Here is a 23074-nt window from a genome sequence, read left to right as displayed (position 1 = left end):
AGATCCCAACAGTGTCTCAAATTGTTCTCTGAATACATAAATCTGTTCAGTCAGATTTCGATAAAAACTCAAACCAAATGATCTGTTGTGTCCATTTTAATTTCTAATAAAAACATCTGAAACAAATCTGATACTTAAATAAATGAAATAAGAACTTAATGAAGTTTGGTGAATCATGAAAGACCAAAATTTGAGCAGTGCCATTTCCGTTTAGGAAGAAACATCAGAGATGTTCTTGAGTCTCTACCGTTAAGCTCATCCTCACCACATGGTGTCTCTCTCCAGCCAGAAAAAACATGCAGACACACATGTCTTTACATTCCAAACATAGTAGAGTTACATTTTAAAAAGAGGTATGTAGGGTGTAGATGGCCAATAGAATTTCCTTATCATGTAAACTGACAAGTTAATTAAGAAAATTAATCTACCATCAATATTTTCTATTGTGCTAAAGAAACGTGTATTTAGAGTCCCTAAAATATTGTTACAAAAATGTTCTCACAAAAACATGAATCAATGATGTTTTTTATTCCTTATAGTTACATTATTGTGACCTGATGTGAAAAAGATTCCATGTGGCATCATATTAAGAAAAGAGATTTGGACATTTTAGACCAACGTACATTACATGTTATGCGTGAACATAAAACATGAAAGAAAAGCGATTACCGACAGCTGGCAAATATTGTCAGGTGTCTTATCTCACATAAGGCATCTGTGATCACGCTGTCAAAAGAATCCTGTCATTTGATCTTAGTGTATGTAACATGATAGCATATGTCAACAATTTATATAAAAAATATATATATTAGTGACATTACTTCAGTAAAAGAAGATTGTAACAAAGAAGCTTAATATTCATTTATATTTACATATTGCACATGGACTGACCTGATTTGGTGTAAATGTTGTTGATGTGGTGTTCATAATCTGGCCTGACTAGGTTCTTTTTGCTAGGACTGGAGGCCGGAGACTCAGAGACTTGTCTAGGAAAGCAAGAACCGAGCCCATTAACAACGTGCAAGTCACAGAAATGGAAAATAATGAGAGGACACGCTGTAGTCATTCTAAAATATCTAAAAGTAGCTGTCACACACAGACTCAACTGGAAAAACGCGACGTTTTCTGGAATTTCACTGTCTAATATTTCAATGTTCAATATCAGTCGCCCTATACTTACAATACAAAATGCATTTGGATGAGCAAATACATTATGTAGCCATTTTGAAGCTTTTAAAAATGACATGCTACAAACAATGTTTGAACCGATAAACAATATTTGTCTCTTGTTGGTCTCCATCTTCACCATTATGAATTTCTGACTTCATCTAATTGTTAACCGTCCATTCCCTCTCCATTCCTGTCTATGGCTCATAGGTGCCTGTGAGCGGTTGTCATGGTGTCAGTGGTAATAGGAAGGGTTTCCTAAGCCAGCAACACACACACAACAACAGCAGAAATGGTCCCTAAACTCAGTCTTGCATACACACACATACACACTTTCTATCATCTCATCATTGTGTGTCTGGGTTATTAGTGTCACACCGCATGGACAGCTAAACTGTTGGACTTTAGCATTTCCTTGGAGCAACATACCCGTTCACTAATATATTGTAGGAGTGCCAATGTATCTACTCTACTGCAATCATTTGCAATAGCTAATGCAGAAAATGTGGTCACAAATTTGGTCAGTCGAGACAAAGTTCCAATCCAACAAACGCGCAAACAAATCTGCAGTACACTTCTAAATGCAATTCCAAACAGTCTGAAACGTTGCATGGACAAAAGCAGCTTCTGCTGATGTCAAGTCAAACTGCTTAACCATATCAAAGTTTTGGGGAAGAGCAAAAATAGCGTACGCTGCAATTCATGGACAGCTTGAACTTGCTCTCCTCATCAATCAAGTGCCGGTGAATTACACTCTCTGACTCACTCACAGGAATCAATAAATCCAGTGCCGTGCCGCCCGAGTCTCTCTGCATCAGAAGAGCTGAATAATTCTGCTTTAGACATGCTTTGAAGACCAAATGAGCATCTCCAACAGGTTACAGAATGCATCAGATGCATTAGAGTCAGCCAGAGTCATGTTTGGAAGAAGATTAGGAGCAAAGTGACACCGCCAAGGGGAGTAAGATGTCATTTAGGCGGCGAGAGAACGCGACTTTGAGAGCAAGCTAGGGCGGTAAATGCGGAAGTGGATGCTTGAAATGCTTCTGAAATGCGATATCAATGCAAAGCAGGAGATGCCTAGATGTTGTAAATAGAGGAGGGGGTGCGTTTGATTTAAATGGATGAAATGGTTGATGTGCTCTGGGCAAGAAAAATGCAAAGCGAGTTATGTTGATGTACTGGAGAATTTCATTTTGTGTAAATGGAATTAAATTGTACAGTGAAACTAAAATGCTAAATAAAAACTAAAACAAAATATATTTATTTAGGTGGTAGTTGACCCAAAAATGAAAATTGTTTCATCATTTATTTGTCATTTTAAACATGATTGACATAAAAGAAGATATTTTGAAGAATGTTGGTAACCAAACACTGACCCCAGGTTGACTTCCATTGTGAAATCAAAAAATCTTCTTTATATCAAGCATGTTTAGAATGACGTGAGAGTAAATAAATGGTTAAACAATTTTCCTTTTTGGGTCAACTATCACAGATATATTATTTTATGTGTTCCACAGAAGAAAGATTAATTTACAGGTTTCTAACAACATGAAAGTGAATAGATAATGACAGAATAATCATTTTTGGGTGAACTATCCCTTTAAAGATTGAATCAACCTGATGTTATGCATTTTTAAAGAGTTAGATCAAGTAAAAATAAATCCTCCAAGTATCAATTACCACATTTGCACTTTCTACACAGCATCCACCAAACAGATCAACATATTCACCTGAATTAATGACTGGGGGCTCAGCCCCAGAACGCACCTCTGTACGTCAACACAACACAGGCTCGCTGGCTATTCTGCATTTCTATCAGGTGTGATGAGATAAATAAATGCAGTAATTTCTATCAGGCGCAATAAAACATGCTCCCTGACAGCCTGTGGTATTTATGAACTGAAGCCTGCAACTCAGATTTATTTCTCTCGATGGGCCCGACTTCTCCCTGTTCATCTGCATCAGCATTTGCCCGTGTTGAATTCGGCCCAATGGTGAATTTTTAAAAGGTTGGCATCAATCTTGTGGAACCGATTGCCACATTTAATGAAGACTTCCCTTCGTTTGCAAAGGTTGACTCGAACGCAGGGGGGAACGAAAGCTGGCGACACGGCTCTCCGCGCGTCATACGTTTCACAAACAACCATAAACTGAAAAAAGCTGCTCTTTCGTTGAAGCCGGCCTCAACCGGCCCAGTCATTGGAGCAGGCGAAGACAATAGAGACTGATATCCGGCGATACGGAAAATGGAAATTAGATATATTCGGTGAAAAGCCTGTTTACGACATGAATAGGTTTGGACGTAAAACATCACCACTTTGATAAGGTCACACAATAGAAATAAGAGAAGCTGGTCTTTAGAGAATTTACCATCTGAAGATGATCTTGTATATGTTAAAATGTAGTCATCTTTGAATACTGGTTTCAAGCACCGAAAACACTAAAACTTTTTCTGTTTTTGAGCTGTCTATAAAAAGTAATAGGAAATTGGATGTGGCTGAATCAATGTGCATTTCAGGATCAAGCATTTTTCTTATCTTCAGACCTGTCAAACAATATAACCATACTCAATCCCAATTCTGTTGTTTCAACGGTTTCAGGGAACGCCGGCTTTGGGTAACATATGGCAAATCAATTACACATCTAATTCTTAAAATAAAACCACGGCTAGTGCATCGCTACATAATCAACAGCAGCGCAACGCTTATATTACGTTGGCCACTGGAGTTTTGAGTACAATTAATCATCATTCAAAAACATCAAGAGCCATACTGACACCCATCCCTATTGTGAATATAATCACAACACAATACCTCAAAGAATTCATTTAAAAACTAGTACAAATACATCATTCACTGTAGTTTCTACACTGTAGCGTGAAAGTTTACACGAATAACGGTAGCTGTACAAATTGCTTCCCGATCTGGTGACATTTTAAACCCTCCTCAACAAGCTCCAGTCAGATCCAGTGAAAGCCAAACGTTGAGTGGACAATGAGAAGGTTGGGAAGATGGGAGTCTGAAGACAGATAAAGGACTCGAGACATAGAGGACAGTTGATGGTTGATTCCTAATAAGTCCAAATGGAAGACAAGTGGAAACAAAAGTCGAGCTCTCGAGAATATTGCAATGGCTGGAAGGTGGAGGAGGATTGACTTGGGATGGAAGGTCTGGACAAATTAGAGCCAAGACTTCAAATGAGAAGACAGGCACATCAGAGATGTGTAGGTGGACTTCACTTAGAGAGGAAATAAATGGGCCAATTTACGAAACACTTTCGTGAGGCACTTTCGTGTGTTTTGTCTGTGTATTTTTTATTTACTAAACAGTTGGCTGCATTCACCATAATCTACGGCAGCATTCAGAATATTTAAGGGATAGTTCTCCCAAGCATTACAATTGTTTCTTCATTATTTTGCCCTAGTGCCATTTCAAGCCTGTATGACTTTCTTTCTCCCGCAAGAACACAAAAGAAGAGATATTTTGAAAAATATTGGCCACCAAACCGTATTGACTTTCATTGTATGGGCAAAACCACAGAGACATTTGCTAAATATCTTCACAGAAGAAAAAGTCCCCTCTAAGATTAAATAATAACAGAATTGAATTTTTTGGGTGAACTGTCCCTATAATAATATAACTGAATCAGATGCTAAACCAACATACAGACAACACGTGGTAATAAACTGTACCAGGACAATAGATTTTTGGCGAATTTGCTTCAAAGGAGTTTTACATAAACAACAAATGCGAAACAATTTCAACCAAAATGGCTTGCCAACTTTTACAGCCAATTCCAAGCTAAAATAATTCCACAACACAAGTCATTCTAAGTGGGATCGCAAAAGCGGCAATTAGTCAGGGCAATTTCAATATCAAACTCCCAACGGCACACGCTGGAAACTCCATGGGTGGCTGATGAGAAACTCAAGACGAGGACATGGAAGCAGAAGGACGTTTCCGGGAAGACATATAGCACATCTGTCACGCTGTGGACAAATTCGCCAAAGCCTCGGTTGAAGCAAAGACTAGGATAAAAATTATATATAAAAATAATACAGCGCGAACTGAGGGAAATCTGGAAGCGGGTGTTTTGACACTCATCCGAGATGCTCAATGACAACACCTCAGCGCTCGCTCCGAGCAGGCAGCCCACACAACCCAAGCCGTGTAGACAGCTGCTCTTTGCAGTGGCGGCTTTCCTGCTTGTCATTATGCCACTTAAAGTTCCGTGTCAGGTGTGGAGGAATCTTGAAGAATTCCTTGGCAGAATATAGGAGCGTGGAAGCTCTAAAGAGCCACAGATCTTTGCTGATGATTCTATTGTTTGTGGCACTGCTCAGTTTGAGTCTACTTGATGTGTATGGAAATTTGCAACCTTTTTAGAGCTTTCTGGGAAAGGGTACACAGAAGACGGTCTGAAAAAAGGGGATTTGGAGACGGCGTCACGACAGATCTCGTACGGGGCCTGCCTTTCCCGAGAACTTGTAGATCATCTGTTGTTTGGAGTGCTGATGTTCAGCAGGTGACGCGCAGGTCACTGGAACGAACCCGAGCACAATTGCTGACACACATCCATCAGCACTATATTAACACCGCATAGAGCACCCAGCGCTCAAGACTTTCCCATAAACAATGCTTTTGTGCCAGCAAGCACATTCACTGTAATGTAATAGTTTGCATATTGACACGTTCAATTGTTTGGAGATTATAAAGGTAGAAAGCAAAGAATGTACTTGCAAAGATTACAAACAGTATAACAAGGACAGACAAATGACAAGTCACCAAAATTACATCTTTTATATTACAGTAGATAGAACACATATGGAACAGCTTCAAGTGCCATATTGTTTTGTAAAGGTTCAACATAATAAGAAACATTAAATTATTAAATTGAATAAAATATTTCAAAGCACAATGAAACTTAAAGGGACGGTTCACCCCAAAAAAACAACATTCTGTCATCATGTACTCACCCTTGAGTTGTTCCGAATCTGTATAAATTTTTTTGTTCTTAGTACTAGTAGGAAAAATGACAAAGTTGGTCAAAAGTGCCCCAGAACTGTTTGCTTTCCTACATTCTTCCAAATATTTTATTTTGGGTTCAACAGAACCAAGAAATAGTAGTTTTATTATGGTAGTCAATGGTGGCCAAGAACTGTTTGGTTACAAGCATTTTTCCAAATATCTTTCTCTATTTTTCATCAGACCAAAGAAATGGAACAACTTGAAGGTGAATAAATGTAGACAGAATTTTCATTTTTGGGTGAACTGTTCCTTAAAATTTTGTCTTTTAGAACGAACATACAGCATTAGCCTTGAGCGTATTTATAAACTAATGCACTCTTTATCATAAACAGACCAGACGTTGAAAAAACTCTTCCAGAACTCTATAATCTAATCTAAACACTACAAACTTGAAAAGCTTGCAAAGTTTTAAGTTCAGTCCGAGCGGTTCTTTATTAACTGACCTCCAGCAGTGAATACGATGAGTGAATCATGCGCAGCATAAAAAAACCTTTCTGCTCACAATGGGAAATATGCTTGACCTTTACATTTATATTGTTCCGCTTCTGGATATAAACTCTTTCCCTGCCTTATACGGGCCTGTCATTCAGAGAGAAATGCCCCAAACCTTGATTCCATGAAGAAAAAGAGAAAACGAAAAATTAGCAAGAGGCAACTTTATGTTCTCTGTCAATCTAGAGGTTAGATATCAGAGGGAAAGATGACAGTTTTATCTGGAGGACAAATAGCACCAGGGGCAGAGGATTGCGTCTGGCTCACCCTGAAGTATACAACCCTAAAGTCTACAGCTGAGGTATTAGACCGACACAATATAAAAGAATGGGACTTACAAGCTGACATCAGGAAATCTAAAATCAAAGATTGTCTTTGCATTTAGTCAGAAATTATTGTCAGGGAAAATTACGCTGGACAATGTCAGTGAAAATGAGGATTCAACATTTCAGGTCATCTTTATGTCAATCAAACACTACACATTAAACAAACCACACACACATCTTAATATGTCATTGCTTGCATTCTACATTTAACATTTTATCCAGATTTGAACACCTTTTTTTACATAAAAAAACTTCCCATATCAAGTGTGCTCCAAGTTTTACTGTTACATTGCAGCAAAAAATAAGTCAAGTAGTGCTAAAATCATTAAAGTCCAAAAACTGTTTTGCACTGCTTTGTCTCCTGAAGCACGTTCCACAGTTTCACAGGCTGCAGATTCACAGACTACAGATGGACATTCACACAGATGTAAGAGCATGAAATGTAATAATAAGCGCACGGTCTGCGATCACAGCGGGAGGCAGGAATCCGCGCTCGGAGATACAATTTATTCTTCCCATACTCGAAAAGTGCCATCAAAAGAGTGAGGAATTATCGGGGTGAGACGGAAGTGTGTGAAAGTGTAAAACTGGATGTAGGAGGCCTCAGAGACATCAAACGCTTTTCTGCTATACACGGCCCTTCCAAAAACACATGGCACAAAAGGCTTTAAAGATGGAGCCAAGGTACGTTTTGGAAGCTTTCTCCCATTATGCAGAAGATCAAAGAACAAAACTTCAGATGTTGACTTAGGTGGACTTCACTTACATGAGAGAAACCGATGATCAGGGAGACTTTGTGAGAATCGACCCCAGAATAGAGGCCAGAATTTCATTTAGCGTGAAAAATGCATTTAAAAATTACAATTTGTTCAATGATATGTTGTGTACAATCCCTGGGTGTTTAATCGTGCAGTAATGGTAATGACGGATCAACAAATACCTTTCACAATGATACTATCTACTGAACAGGCTGTTTTTTATCATTATCATTATATATATCATCATTATATTAAATTTAAACAAACCAAGCAAACGTTGAATTATAATAGACAGAAATTTTCCAACCAATGAAATTAATATGAATAAAAAAACTTCATGTATACTGTGATTCCCCCTGACCTCCATGTCAATACCTTCACAGCCCTCTGGCACACTCAAGTCTTTCAGCTGGCACCATCCACAAACCCCTCAAATGCCTCGAGCCAATGTCTCCGCTCTACCAACCACTGAGAGGAGCGGTGATTGTTTATTTACTGTTTACAGAGGAAAACCCCCACTACTTCCTGCTTATAAATAATTGACATGTTTGAGTTGGATGAGGTACAAAGTCACACTCGCTATCGGTCTTCTAACCTTCAGGCTGTATGTATGTGTGTGCGTTAAAGGCTATGGGGCAGTTTGTGTGTCAGAGGCTGAGCACAAAACAGACGGAGCTCTCTCCATCACGGTCTCTCCGGTTAAAGTTCTTTGTTAAACTTTAGTTTGGAAAGAAAACGTATAATTTAGAAGACACTGCTCATTCACAGCGACCAGTCCTGAGTTGACAGTCCTTTAAGGAGAATCTGGGGTTACGTGCCTTTCTTAGCTGTGAAAAAGCACGCCTGTGATCTCAGAATCTCATTTTTAACCATCTCAGCCTTTTTAACCATTAGGCTACCCTGTCAAATTGATACAGGTCATTCTTAGTGGTATTAACAAACCTTGACACATCGGCTGAGAATTGACATTGAATGACAAATATCCATTAGCCTTAATTTTCTCCTTGACATTGCAAGTCATATTCCAAACATAATTCATTCTAGAGTGCCTTGTATTGGACAAAAATATGTACGCCGTATAGGTCTTCAAACAATATGAATGATTAAATTTTTTTAGTGCATTATCTCAGAGAACTAAGAGGAGATTTTGGAGTTATAGGCTATATAAATATTTAGCATATACATGACCTCAAATGCTTTCATGGCATCTTTAATGTTTAATTCATATAATTGCTGGAACTTATAGTACAAAATTTATTTTTATCAGGTTTTGCAAATTCAGTTCTTCTTGGGGAAATATCTTACCTGCCAACATTACAAGTGGTTGTAGAGGGGGGCAGGGTATTGTTTGCTGCGTCCTGCAACTTTGTGATTTTTCCCAGCTGAAACCAAATCCCCAAACCATTCAGCTCTCTGCAGACAAACACATTTACATTTAGTCATTTAGCGACTCACAAAGTAGGGGAAAACAATAGAAGCAATATGTGCAACAAATGAACAACAATGCATAGGCGCAGTAAAACTGATCTCAGTTAGCCTACCACTGTATACGAAGCTAAGAGTATCCTTTTTGGGGGGGGTAGGAAAGTAAAAATGAAGTGGAAGACTGTACTAATGGGTCAGATGTTGACGGGAAAGAGATGTGTTTTTAGCCGAATCTAAAGACAACTACAGAATCCGAACACATCCGAAGAAAGTGTTTTTAAAGTGATTTTTTCACTTCATTCTGGCCTCTATTCTGGGGTCGATTCTCACAAAGTCTCCCTGGATCATCTGAAGAGGTCTGGTTGTACAAGCTGATATATCAGCCAACAGAGCATTGCAATAGTCAAGTCACGACAGGACAAGGGCCTGGAAAAGAACTTGCGTAGCATGCTCAGAAAGGAAAAGTCTAATTCTCCTAAGATTGCAGAGGATGAATCTACAGGATCGGGTGGTGCTGGCCACATGTTATGGAAGGAGTAATTGTTGATGAACCTAGTTGGATGGAAAGGTCGTGCTTCGGGTCGACTGGGATCACGAGCAGTTCAGTTTTTGCAAGGTTCAGCTGCAGGTGATGGTCCTTCATCCAGAGTGAAATGTCATTCAGGCATGCTGTGATGCACACAGAATCCGTTGGATCATTAGGGTGAAATGACATGTGGAGCTGTGTGTCATCCGCTTAGCAGTGATTGGAAAAGCAATGTTTCCGAATGACAGAACCTAAGGACGTTGTGTATGTGGAGAAGAGCAGGGGTCCAAGAACTGAGCCTTGGGGTACCCCTGTACTGAGATGCTGGGAATCAGAGACCTCACCTCTCCAAGATACTCTGAATGACCTAACCGAGAGGTAAGACTCGAACCACAGTAGCGCCGTTTCAGAGACACCCATAGTCTTGAGGGTTGACAGGAGGATGCGGTGGTTGACAGTGTAGAAAGCGGCAGATAGATCCAAGAGGATGAGTGAAGATGATTTAGAGGCCACCCTAGCCAGTCTCAGGGCTTCGAAACACAGTTTTGTTTAATGATTAACATTGAAAGCGTTTAAAATAAAAGCAAATTCTGATCTAAACCAAACCAATTGGTTACGGTATGTAATGACACATATATTAGTAACTAGGGGCCCTAGTTATAGGGCCTTGTAAAATAGTATAATGTAAATTGCTTAAAATTTGTACTTATTTTTAAATAAGTGGATTCTTGCGTGATCAATTGTGTATAGGTGGGTTGATGGGGGGCACCTCTGGGGCTGTTGCCCAGGGGCAACATGAGGTCTTAAAACACCTATGACTAGGGCTGCACAATATATAAAAGTGAAATAAAATAATAAATAATGTGATATACGATATTCACAATATTTAAGTTTGTCAACTCACTTTGAACAATATCAAACTATATTCAAAAACTGAAAATAAGAACTTATATTCTTTCTGATCTTTCATCTTCCACATATCAGTCTCTCTGCATCTGCATCTAAAACTGATCATATATAACTTTATGAATTCAGTTACTGCAAACCCTGTAGCAATTGCATGTTTGCGATATTTTGATCATTTCGATATACTGTGTAGCCCTACTACTGACTGCCAAATACAATCTAACACTACTAGAATTATCAGGGCTGGCTTTAAACACATTAGAAGAGCAGAATCAGTACAGTGAGAGCCCATGTGCCTGTAGCGGGCCGCAGGCACTAAGGGGAACTATAGGGAACAAGAGCTTGTCAAAAACACAGACAATCCACGAGAACAATTCACTTCGGTTTCAGAAATGGCAATTCAGGGAGCATAGTATACACGGCTCGAGGACACTTACTTCTTTACCTTTTTCTCAGAGGCAACAGTTACTTAAATAAACGTATTGCGTGCAAATTTAGTTGATGCAAACATATAACAGCTCACCCTATGTAGGTGTAATTAGCAAGACCGTGTTTGGATTTTCCCTGTATGATAATATCACATATAGCCGTTTCAGTAGTATTTCTGGGGACCAACTTCACACACAATCTTTCCTTCCTTAAAGCTTGTTCATCTATGAGAAAGAGAGAGATAACATTAGTTAACATAAACAGCCCAACATATGTCTTTCATTTATCAATAATCTATTTACGCAATAGTCTAGTTGTTTCTATATATGGTACAGTTCCCCACACAAACTCATTGACCTATTCGTCCTTGGGAGGCATTGTAAAAAAATTACACAGACAATGTAACAGTCTTTAAAAAACTACCTATTTCTCAGCTATTTATTTACACGTACAAGCTAAATATATATGTATATGCATTAATATTTGAACACCTTATAAAGAGACTTGCCTTCAAGCGATGTATAGGCATATAAACGCCATCACGATTACATAAAAATGGCATTTGTTGGGAGCTAAAGGGGAATCTTCAGTACCAAGTGTCTACGAAGGATATTAAGGCAGATTTTCACAGCGACTTGATTGAGAGTGAAATGGCAATACATTGAGCTGAAGCATCTATTAAACATGGCTTTACCGCAATAAAGCTTTGCATTAAAACGCGGCCCGATGAGACTCTATCTTCTTTTCAGTCATTCCTCCAGAACCCTCTACCTCACTCGCCCATATTACTTCTGGGCCCATCCCATTCGTTCCGAAGGCGCGGTGGGCGAGGGCCGTGTAAATGCAATAATAATGAAAATAATAAACATGCTGCCCCCACTCCCAGAGCCAAAATAATATTGCATTCTCAAAGGCACGGTGAGAGGAGCAGACGCTGAAAGAGAGAAATACATAGCACTCAAAAAGCACTAAACCATCAGGGGAATGCATTTCATTAATATTAGATAACCACCATCCACTCCCGCTCTGCACAAATAAATACATAAATAAATAAGCACATCATAAAGAAAAAGCTGGGTTCTGGCAGAGATAAACAATGACTCATCGTTCTCTTCTCCTCCTACCTCCGGGGCAAAATGTTTATTTTACTCTCTCCCACTATCATAAATTAAGCTAAACCTGAGCCTGCGAAACATTCGCATTTCGCAGCCTCGAGAGAAGCGGTCCCTCAGGATGACTACAGAGGAGAGAGAGAGCAGCAGGATAAAAGAAAAGAGGAAAGAAGATTATTTTTAAGAAAACTGTGCTTACAGCTATCCATGGTGTCTTGAATTGAAGTGAAGCCCTCGGGCAGACATTCCTTCAGGTCCATCAACTTCATGTCCAAGACCACGTTGCATATTTGTTTCTGTTGAAAACATAGTGCATAATAATGATGAGGTTAATAAGACTGTTGCGATGATCCCTACACGGTCATCCTAGGCAAAAGCCTTCACTGTAGCGGTATTACTGCGGTATATATTCGTAAACGTCTTTTTATATATAATGCTTTCAGTCAAATCCATGCTTACATTTTTTTGGTCAATGAATCGCAATCGAAATACAAGCGTAGAAAGGCAGAGAGAGAGAGATGTTATAACTCCTGTGGCCTTTAAGGAAATAATTTTAACATGTGCTGAATTTTATATATTACGATATGTGTAGAATTAACATGATATCGGTAATTGTTGCCATTTATAAATCACGGTTATTGTCAACACCGGTATATTGTGACACCCCTAGTGGTTAAAAATTATAACAATTAACTTGATCAAAGAAAGTTACAATTATATCTGGAACGGCAATAAATACAGTACATGAATATATTTTCGTCTTGTATCTTTGTGACCAAACAGTCCAATCACCACCTACGGTACAAAGATACAGAAAGGATCGATATAGGCGTGATCAAAAATTTCTTCTAAATGACGATAAAACAAATTGACAGCTATTCAAAATCCCTTTGAATATAAAGCGTTAAACATAAAATAAGCATAACGATGTAACAAAACAAATAAATGTAACGTGGTGTGGATGCTAATATATTGTTATTTTTATAGTTACGGCCTTGTCGTGGATGGACCTTGAAAGCTTTGGTCACTGTGTCACTTGCTCTCTCCCTCTCTCTCTCTCTCTCTCTCTCTCTCTCTCTCTCTCTCTGTGTAAAAGGCCACCTGTCATCCAACATGAAAGTACAATGCGATTTCCTTCCTCATCTTTCCATTTTGGTGTGTCGCCACATGCAGTTCCCCATGGAAAAAAACTAATGGCAAAATTGCCATTGAGGTGGACAAATGTTTTCCCTAAGTGAACAGTTCACGTGTCTTTGCATTGATTTTGATTCAAAGGATCTCACAGTTTCCAATAAAGTTGCCAGCCAGCGGGCCTTATTTACTCGCATTTGGCTCCTGGCGAGTTCTGGCCCCTGATTATGCATGAAAAGCCTATTGTTGCCTCTTGGAGACGCACACACTGTAATGTGTTGAATCGGTGCCCTCTTTTAGGCATACAAGCACCTGCGTGCTAGCCATCATCCTCAGACAGCGGCAGCTTCGTGCCCGGGCCAGTCGGTGGCAGGCCAAATTGCTCGTTCTTCAGAACAGGGAGTACTTGAAAACAATCAGGAGCTGTTTAGTTGACATTTTCAAGCATGACTTTTTCCCTCAGCCTTCCCAGCCAGCACTCATTATGCCTCCATTTTTCGCAGTAATAAATAGCAATAATCCAGCGAAACCCCTGAAAGAGTGTAGCTAGCGTAGCGTGACGTGACGGGTCCGACATTCTGGATGCCGTCGCTAGTGTTGCCTGGCAGTTATTACCAATACAGACCATTTTTTTTTTTTTATTCTGACTCGCGGGTACGAATATGGATGAATGCTATTACTATGCATGAGTCCTGCTTTTTTTCTTTTAACACTTTTTTTTAATAAAAGACGCAGGAGAGATTTTTCCCATCAGGACCTGACAAAGGGCCATCTACCTCCAACCCTGAGTATGATAAATCACAAACTGTTTACTTCCCACCACATAATTCACTGGCTAATTCTGCAGAATCTGTTTTTGTCATAGACAATTACAGTGGGGGCCACTTTGACTGACAGACAAAATAGCCTTTGTTGATGGCGCTGCCATGTTTTATTAGCGTCAGGGACTTCAAAACAGTGCAGACACACATTTTAAGACTGCACGCTGGAGAGGTGGCGAATGGGACTGATGCGGTACATACTAAAACTGTAGCTTGATCAACAGGCCTGAAAGTGCAGAAAACATCTCTTAACCTTTGTGTGGTACTACGGATGCCACAACAAATATAAATTTGTATTGAAGGGATAACCCAAAAAATAAAATGTCTTCATTATTTATTCATCCTCATTTCATTACAAACCTGTGTGACCTTCTTATGCAGAAAACAAAAGAAGATATTTTGCACAATGCTGACCAAATAATACCCCATTGACTTACCATCTTTTGTGTTCCACAGATAAAAGATTGATAAATTTAGTTAATGATGACCGCATTTTTATTTTCGGGTTAACTATCCCTTTAAGAAGAACCCTTTAGCTGAATAAATGCAACAACTAAATCTTGTTAGGGCCGTTAAAGGTGCATTTTTTATTTTTAAGCAAGTAGTAGGCTATTTGTCACATATGGTCACGTGACCCCAACATGACAGCCCCCATATGGCAACACACACAACGTACAATAACACAGATGTTTGAAGATACTGATATGACTAGATTGTTTGTCTCAGGTAAGTCTAAAGATTTAAAAAAAAATCAAAAGGAGTGATATTACTGCTAGGGGTAAACTGCTTAAAGACATACAATTATTAACTTGACCAATACATTTCAGAGTTGTCCTCAAACGAACAACATCAATAAACCACATAAAAAAATCCTTCAAAAAATATATTGTATGTTTTTAAGACAGATTAATGATTTACAGTGTGACAGGATCCGTTCTTACATGTGTGTGCGCCATTTGTTTAAATGTGAAGTTGTCTACTAAATGCTGCATTAAACACCATATACTGGTCTATTTATAAGACCACAGATTAACAAAAGCAATCCCTCTTTCGCTTTCCTTCCTATTAAAACACATGGAAAAAATTTAAACAAGTGCAGAGCTTTGAATTTTCTAATGTGGATTTACACAAAAACAGCAGGTTTCACATGTAACACTGAATAACAATGATCCACCACAACACATCTATTTTTGCCACCCTCACATACAGTACACAACCAAATTATCAGCCGTCTAGACCTAGTTATTAACACAGGATAAATCTCAATATACACAGACACCATTTGTGAGAATTTTTAATTGAAGGAAGTATAGAAAGATTAATAAAACGTATGCTGTGTAAGCTAAGGCGATGGAGGAATACTAAAGGCGAGGATGCTGGAGTTTTGCATCACTCACGCTAAATGAAGACCGATAACCTAAACAGCACGAATGAGCTGCCTGTTGTTCCTTTTTTGAAACAGAGATACCAGCACATAAAAAGCCACTCATTCTCAATTTAGCCGAGCCGAATGAAAGGTAAATGTTCAAAAAGCCCCTATTCACAGAGGAGCCCTCGGCGTAGGTGCCTCTTTATCAGCCATGTTGGGATGACTGTTTGATGTGTCATATTCAATAAGCAAATAAGCAAATATCCAAAGTTTGACGTTTTTTTAATCTTGGATGAATGGCTGGGAGGTATCCCAATCGTCTACGGGGACCAGGTTAATTGAGCCAAAACGAAATCGTAAACTACGAAGCGGAGATTCGCACTTATGAATAATCATAAACCGGGTTCCTTTGGGACATTTGCAGATCAACAAATTTTCAAAAACAAGCACTGCAGGAATTTATACATCAAGTGAAAAAATCCTCCAACCGAGTACTATTTGCATTCATCTTGGATACTTTAAAGGACGAACGTGTTTTGAAGGAGTTTGTGATCAAAGATCAGAGCCGAACCCTAATGAGGGACGAACTGAAGCAGGCGGACCAACTTCAGTCCATGACAGTGTGTGAAGAAATTCGAGGAAAATTAGCGACGGGTGCAAAACCTGCACGTTTTCACTTACATTTTTGGTGAAGCAGACGTAGCGTGTGACCTTGGATTTGAATATGCTGTCCTTCCACAGGTTGGCGTCGAAGCCATCTGTTGTTTGTGCGATCTACATGAAAGAAAAAAACACCCAGAGAAGAATGTGCATTGAGGTGAGATCAAGTTAATGTATGGATGCCATGTGTGTTCCCTTTTTTTGCCCGGGTCTGTGCATACTTGACTTAATTAATGCATTCTTGAGCTCTCGCTCCATCTCATTAGAGCCTGACACAAAAGAAAGTTCTTAGCCTCTGAAAAAGGCAAAAAATATCACCAACCTTATGGGACAGCAAGGATCACATAAGATCTCACAAAATGCACGTTGAAGAAGCTAAATAAGACTTTACTGTGCACTACAGTGATCTTTAGAACTACATAATAGCAGAAGATAAGCACAATTATGTAAGACCATAATACTTGTTTTAAGAAAATGTGGTGATGTCATGTACATTTATTGTCATGTTTTTTATTAATATATATATATGTGTATATATATATATATGCACACTGTATATAGTGTTAAGAATATCTGCTGTCCTTCTGAAATCTCCTTCATTAGTCAACATATATGTTTGTCACTGGGTTTTGCAAACATATAACCACTAAAATGTATTAAAACGTGTTTGTCAACTTTAACAAAAAAGACAGTAACAAAGTCTTATTACAAGCAAAATCTTTGATTCATTCATCTTGTTTTACTCATAACAAGGAAATCAACAATTAGAAAAACAACTGCGGATCTCTCGATCGCATTAAACTTTCAGGAAAGACTGACAAGCTGACAATTGGACGGGATATGGAGCGGGACAGACTGCTGGATGGATACAGCAAGTGCAGCCATTAGCACGGGCGGGCGAAAGCTCTCAGGAAGAGTCTATACATCAACCAAAATTTCCTCCCCATCTCCCTCCTCCCCTTACTAGTCAACCAATCCTCACCACTTTTTCCAGGTCAGTGCCCCGCTCCTCCTGTCAGCGTAAACAAAGAGCCGGAGCTGTGAAGCCCAAAGTCAAACAGGGAGGAACCAGGCACCAAAGGAGTCAGTATGCCTCTGTGCAGCCGGGGCGGGGAACGCACCCTGAATGTGGAAACAGTTGCCAAGCCCTGGGACCAGTGGAGGGGTGGAGAATCTTGTCCTTCCTTGAAAGAACTCAACAGTTTGTACTTAATAAAGATACGCTTGAAGTCTTTCGTAAGGGGTTTGATGTCAACTGTTGGATAGTTAAGCAAATCTGGAGACTGTACTCTAGAGACTGCTGGAGACTGCTTATATTTGGTTAACCTATAAAATGCATCATGAAAAGGTTTAGAAAAACTTGTGTTTGTGGAGAAAACTAAAAATCTTTGACATAAACGAGCTATTACAAAACCCATTTATATGGCACAATGAGTGCCTTTTGCCATGCTGTATTTCAATACAACGGCCCTCTTTCTCACGCGCTAATGCGTAAATGTATTTAGCTGTGTAAAAGTTGTAAATAAATAATTGTGTTTGTTTGCGCAAACAAAGTGAAGCAGTCGCATCCTGCTGCGTGTGATGGAGGGAAAGGCCAAACGGAACGGGGCCCCCGAGAGCACGCCGGTGCCATGTGGCGCACACCGGATACTCAGCACCAGTGGGCAGAACCCAAGCGCGGTGCCAACCCACATACTCGCACAACCCGCCGGAGACGGCAACAGTTGGTGACTCACGGGGAGGGACGGGAAGTGAGGGAGTGAGAAGAAAGAAAACATGGAGTGAAAATAGGAAAGCGGAGAGGAAGAACTCTAGCTGCCCGTGAGCATAGCGTGGGATTTTTGTTTTATATAGTGTATGCCTTTGTGCTTTGTTTTATATTCAAAACTTCCCCTCTCTCTTTCCGTCCTGGTTCTTTTCTCTCCGTTTTAGACACACCCACAAAGACAAACACACACCCAATACGCACACACACAAAGTATATTCCTAGAGGCCATTCATACTGTTGTCCTAGTTTCCCCTCTCAGCGCTCTGGGATTGCTGAAAGTTGCAGAAGTGCTAGAGAACCAGCCACCCTTGTGTCAGTGCCATGTGAGTCCTAAACAAACAAGACACGCTGGTGCCAAGCTCTGTTGGAGGACCCATCTGAAAGAGTTGTTAAACTGTGTCCTCCGGGCAGGCAACAGGATTCAAGACCAGAGGAAGAGCAATAGTCTTCATCAAAGAATTTGTGTCGATACGGAATTAAAACATTTACTATTTTTAATAGTTCCAACAACAGCCTTTTTATTCTCATTTGAACCTTATAAGGTCTAAATTGCAGATATATTTATATACAGTTTTTGGCAACTGCACACTCACGACATTGTAATCTGCTGGAGGGTCTTTCTTGGATGCCAGCACACCAATATCAGTGATGGCTTCAGACTGCAACTCCAATATGGCATTGGAGATATCCTGAAGATCTGGCATCCTAGAGAGAGATAGAGAAATAAACTTTAAATAGCACAAACTCTAGCTGTGTTTAACAATTGTGCAATCTTATATTAATACTAAACACCTCCCACTAACACAAAGTGCTAGGCTTAAATATAATCTAAATCACAGTAAGAACATGCAACATACTTCAGACCTGTACGCAATATGTACATTAATAACAACATGAGTGTCTGTAAAGTCTCAAGTCTCTGTTACATACAATTTTGTTACAAATGTATATACAGTAAATTAAAGGACCAGTGTGTGAAACTAAAAATGTTATTGTCATTTTTAGGCAAATAACAGTTTGAAAAAACGAAATAGTCTTATTTATGTTTACACGTTTAAATTCAACCATTAAAAATTACTTTTTCTTTTAAGGACTGCGAGTAAATAACTGTAATTGAATGAAAAAATAAAGTGCTTTCCTTTTAGCCTATACAACATAGCTAACATTACTAGTGGACTATCCATTATAGATCCATAATCAGAATCCATTATGTGATGGATGTTATATATACTTATTACACGGCTCGTTGGAATGCTTGCAGGCAACCTCTCAAAACTAATAACACACGGTAATCTGGATGCTGCAACTCATTTTGACAGTTTTTTTGACAAATTAAATGTAAACATATCTTTAAAAAAACATATGACATTATATTTACAAATGTTTCAGCCAAATTGCCTGTTCGTAACATCTGAACGACGTTTCTTATCTCAAAACCGAAAAGTTAACGGCTTTCCCTCGTTGATGGTCTGCATTCAGTAAAAATGAGCTAATCAAATATTTCGAATTCACATTTGCATCTACAGTTTTTTCTCATGTGGTCGTGTAGCCGTGTAATACGCAGGATAATGCACAAGCAGCTGGCTTTTCATGGCGAAATAACCAATAGCATATCTGCGATAACAACCGGCTGCCTGTACATTATCCCTTACATACAGTATACATATAATTTGTGTAAAAACCATGGCATACACCAGGTTCATCAAACATGAGTAATTATTATCATACCTAATGTGTTTGTTGTCAGACATTTGAAGTTTATCACACCGTACGCTGCATTAATTGATATAAAACGATAGAGAAAGAGCACAAACCCATATTCATTTACACATGACTCCATAATAAGTCTACATATCTAAAATAGAGTCTTCAGTGTTAAACTCAACTCCCCGTGTCAGAAAGCTGAGTGATTGCATCATGGCAGCGCTAATAGCTAGGCGTAGGAGCCTCCTAAAGCTGAAGAAACAATCATGCGGCAGGTCTCGTTTGTACACTAAATAAGCAGCACAGACACAGACAATAATACTGCTGAGGGCCCAATTAGCAGCGTAATTAATTACTGCAAACCTTTTTTCCTCTGTAATGAGCTCCAGATATATGGAGTGGGCCGACGTTACGTTCTGAACGGTTTCAGATGAAATGGTTTTACCGGAGGCAGTATATTAAGACTGGGGGTAAACTTTTCACTACATAAATGCCACCAGCATATCTTGCCTGGAAATGGGGTAGCAATAGTTATGGCACCCACACTTTTCTGTTTGTCTCACAAGAACTGTATTTTAGCATACGGTTTACTGGTTTGTATATCCAAAGCGACTTACAAAGAGTTCGTGGAGCAATAAGCGATATGTCATACAAAGAGCGATAGTACAATAGGGGCTAATACAAAGTTACTAGATTCAACAAAAGCTAGACCACTACCTGTTGTATATTGCTCAATATTATTTTAGTTGCATACACTGATCTACATTATAAAAAGAAAAACTTCAAAATGCATTTCAGTTAGAAATGCATTTACAAATCCGCATTGAATTTAGCTAAACTTAATTCAAATAAATGCATTTAGGGAAAACAACATTTCAATGAACATTTTGCTACTGTATTGCTTCACTCTTTTAAACAAATACCGTAAAATCAGTCCGGGGAATGCATTTAGTATTTCATTTTTAAACTTAAAAAGCGTTGAAATATTTATTTAAATTACATATTAAAATTACAGAATTTTTTAAATACAGATATTCAAAATGTATATTTAAATACATAAATGCATTGCCATATTGCATTGTAAATTAAATATTGCTACTAAAATGCTTCCATATCTTCTGTGAAACACATGAGAGGAAATTTTTAACGCCATTGACCCTGCTTCTTTTTGGAACGTAAGGGTGAGTAAATTACATGATTTTCATTCATAAATAAACTGACCCTTTAAAACATTAAGTCCACATACTAATTAGACATAAATGTGTCCGTATACCTTTAAGGCTATAAATGATAATAGGCCTGCCAGTAATAGCCAGTGGACCCCACACACATGATGCGAGACTGTCTAGCAATACAAACATAATTAGCCTCCACTAAGTAAAGTCTCTCAAAACAACAAGCAATGGCAATCAGATATTTTCACGTAAATCTAGATCAATCGTTGTCTATTTTTGTCCCGAGATGCTTCAGTCTAATGTGTACGCATGGCTCACCAAGGATTAGTGACCCGCCTGTGCGGAGGGTCCTTTGCCCTTTTATTAAATTACGTTTAAAGCGACCTACTGGAGTAAATGACACAGTTATTGCATTCAATCTAAATGTTTACTGAATTTATTGCAATTATGGTTATTAAATCTAAAGGATTTACCGAGGCAGCGGAGGGTCTGTGTATAAAAAGTCGGTCAGTGGGACTTATTAAGGGGAGCCGAGGATGGCAAATTAGCTTATGGAAGGAGAATGATTTCTTTCTTGTGTTAATTTGTACACTAATCAATGCAGCCTTTCCCTAACCGTGCTGGGCCATTTGATTGTAAAGCTACTTTAATTGAAAAATGGAGAGCAGGCTGTCCAGACAGAGTCCAGTTTCTATTGTACTAATGATGCGTACACTCTTATAGCGTCTGTATGCTGGAGATCAAACGGAATGAAACTGCAATAGATTTAACACACTATTGAGGACACCACCAGCAAGCCCATGACGATGAAATGTCTCATAATAAGATTGAACAAGGTTCACTTGTAAACTTTATTTTTGTCAAATGATATACAGTTTCATATTTAGCTTAAAGTAGTATAGATAGGATAAATAACGTTTAATAGTTGCAATTATTTAACAGAAAACTGTGACTGACCCTTAAATGAACCAGTTTATCTACCGTATGGTATTTGATGCACACAAAATACCATTGTTTCCTTAAAACGTAGATTAAGATTAAAGGGTTAGTTCACCCAAAAATACAAATTCTGTCATCATTTACTGACCTTCGAGTTCCATATCTGTATAAATGTCTTTGTTCTGATGGACACAGAGAACGATATTTGGAAGAATTACATTTAGCAGATGCTTTTATTCAAAGCGACTTACAAATGTGGTAAACGATGGAAGCAATTGGCACAACATATGGACAACCAAAAGCATAAGCGCAGTAAAACTGATCTCATATAGCCTACCACAGTATACAAACATTTTTAAGGATAGAATGCTTGTAACCGAACATTTATTGGACCCCATTGACTAACATAAAATACTTTATAATTTTTGATCTGTTGGACACAAAAGAAGATATTTGAAAGAATGTTAGACAGCAAACCAGAAGCGGATACAGAAAGTAGATGATCAGTGGGTAATTCAAATTGTGGGTGGGCCTGAACAATTCGTATCTTCCTTCAACCGGGGTCATTTTTGACGCGCAACGTAACGGCCGTAACGCAACTGACGTCACGTGAGCACATTCTTAATAATATTTGGATATTATTATTAATAAACAAACAATTCAAAACGGTAAACAATCTACAAACATTACCCTTCGCTAAAACAAACCATCTGAATATATTTAACAACTTTATGCTGTCTTTAAAACGATGTATACAGTTTCTGTACAGTTTTACACGTCAACGTTTCAAAACAGGTGCCTTTGTTTATACGGTTGTCGCATGTCAACACAGGCGTGTGCTGTCTTCATTTCCGCGAACATACATCGCAAACTAATCGCAATTTATTCCACAGAATGATCGATGATTTCGTCATTCATTGACGTTTTCTTGCTTACCTGAAAGAAGCAAAGAGCCAAGAATTCACAGCAAACTTTCCTAACCTTGCACTGCACTTTTACACTTCCGGAACGAGTCAAACATTATCAGCCTGACAATTATTTACTAGCAGCATCAATAACTCCTGTTGTATTTGTTCAATGGCTGTAAAACGTCTAGAAATAAGTTACTGATTAATAAAGCAATGCTCGCGGGTGGATCATTTATACTGATCTCATCTTGATATGTAAATGGACGTTAAACTAAATAGTCATTGCAATAAAACATGATTGTATTCGTTAAGTAAGTAGCAATATACAATCGTGTAAATTCCATTAATGTACAGAAACGTATACTTGGTATTTTATCAACCAGCTTCATGAGGTCTCACCCTGAGATGCTATATATTTATTATTGCAT

General features: G+C 38.7%; 1 protein-coding gene across 3 annotated transcripts in view; it reads right to left on the bottom strand.

Moving 5' to 3' along the window:
- The window catches only part of mvb12bb (multivesicular body subunit 12Bb), a 49267-nt gene extending 26499 nt beyond the window's left edge, over positions 1 to 22768 (bottom strand). The window contains exons 1-7 of one of the 3 annotated variants that reach the window (XR_013787342.1): positions 22675 to 22753; positions 18514 to 18625; positions 16174 to 16266; positions 12371 to 12467; positions 11154 to 11283; positions 9079 to 9186; positions 892 to 986 (exon numbers count right to left, since the gene is read on the bottom strand). Coding sequence is in view for 2 of the 3 variants with exons in the window: in XM_079468280.1 (XP_079324406.1) it covers positions 892 to 986; positions 9079 to 9186; positions 11154 to 11283; positions 12371 to 12467; positions 16174 to 16266; positions 18514 to 18624 (634 nt within the window). In the remaining variant the exon portion in view is untranslated. Of the gene's footprint in view, positions 1 to 891; positions 987 to 9078; positions 9187 to 11153; positions 11284 to 12370; positions 12468 to 16173; positions 16267 to 18513; positions 18626 to 22674 lie in introns of all 3 variants that reach the window. The other 2 variants (XM_079468280.1, XM_079468281.1) reach the window with 2 other exon arrangements.
- Between the last annotated feature and the right edge of the window lie 306 nt (positions 22769 to 23074).

This window comes from Barbatula barbatula (genome assembly GCF_947034865.1).
Source record: "Barbatula barbatula genome assembly, chromosome: 11".
Taxonomy (NCBI): domain Eukaryota; kingdom Metazoa; phylum Chordata; class Actinopteri; order Cypriniformes; family Nemacheilidae; genus Barbatula; species Barbatula barbatula.
The sequence above is the reverse complement of the archived record's forward strand: the minus strand, read 5'-3'. Positions and strand labels throughout refer to the sequence as shown.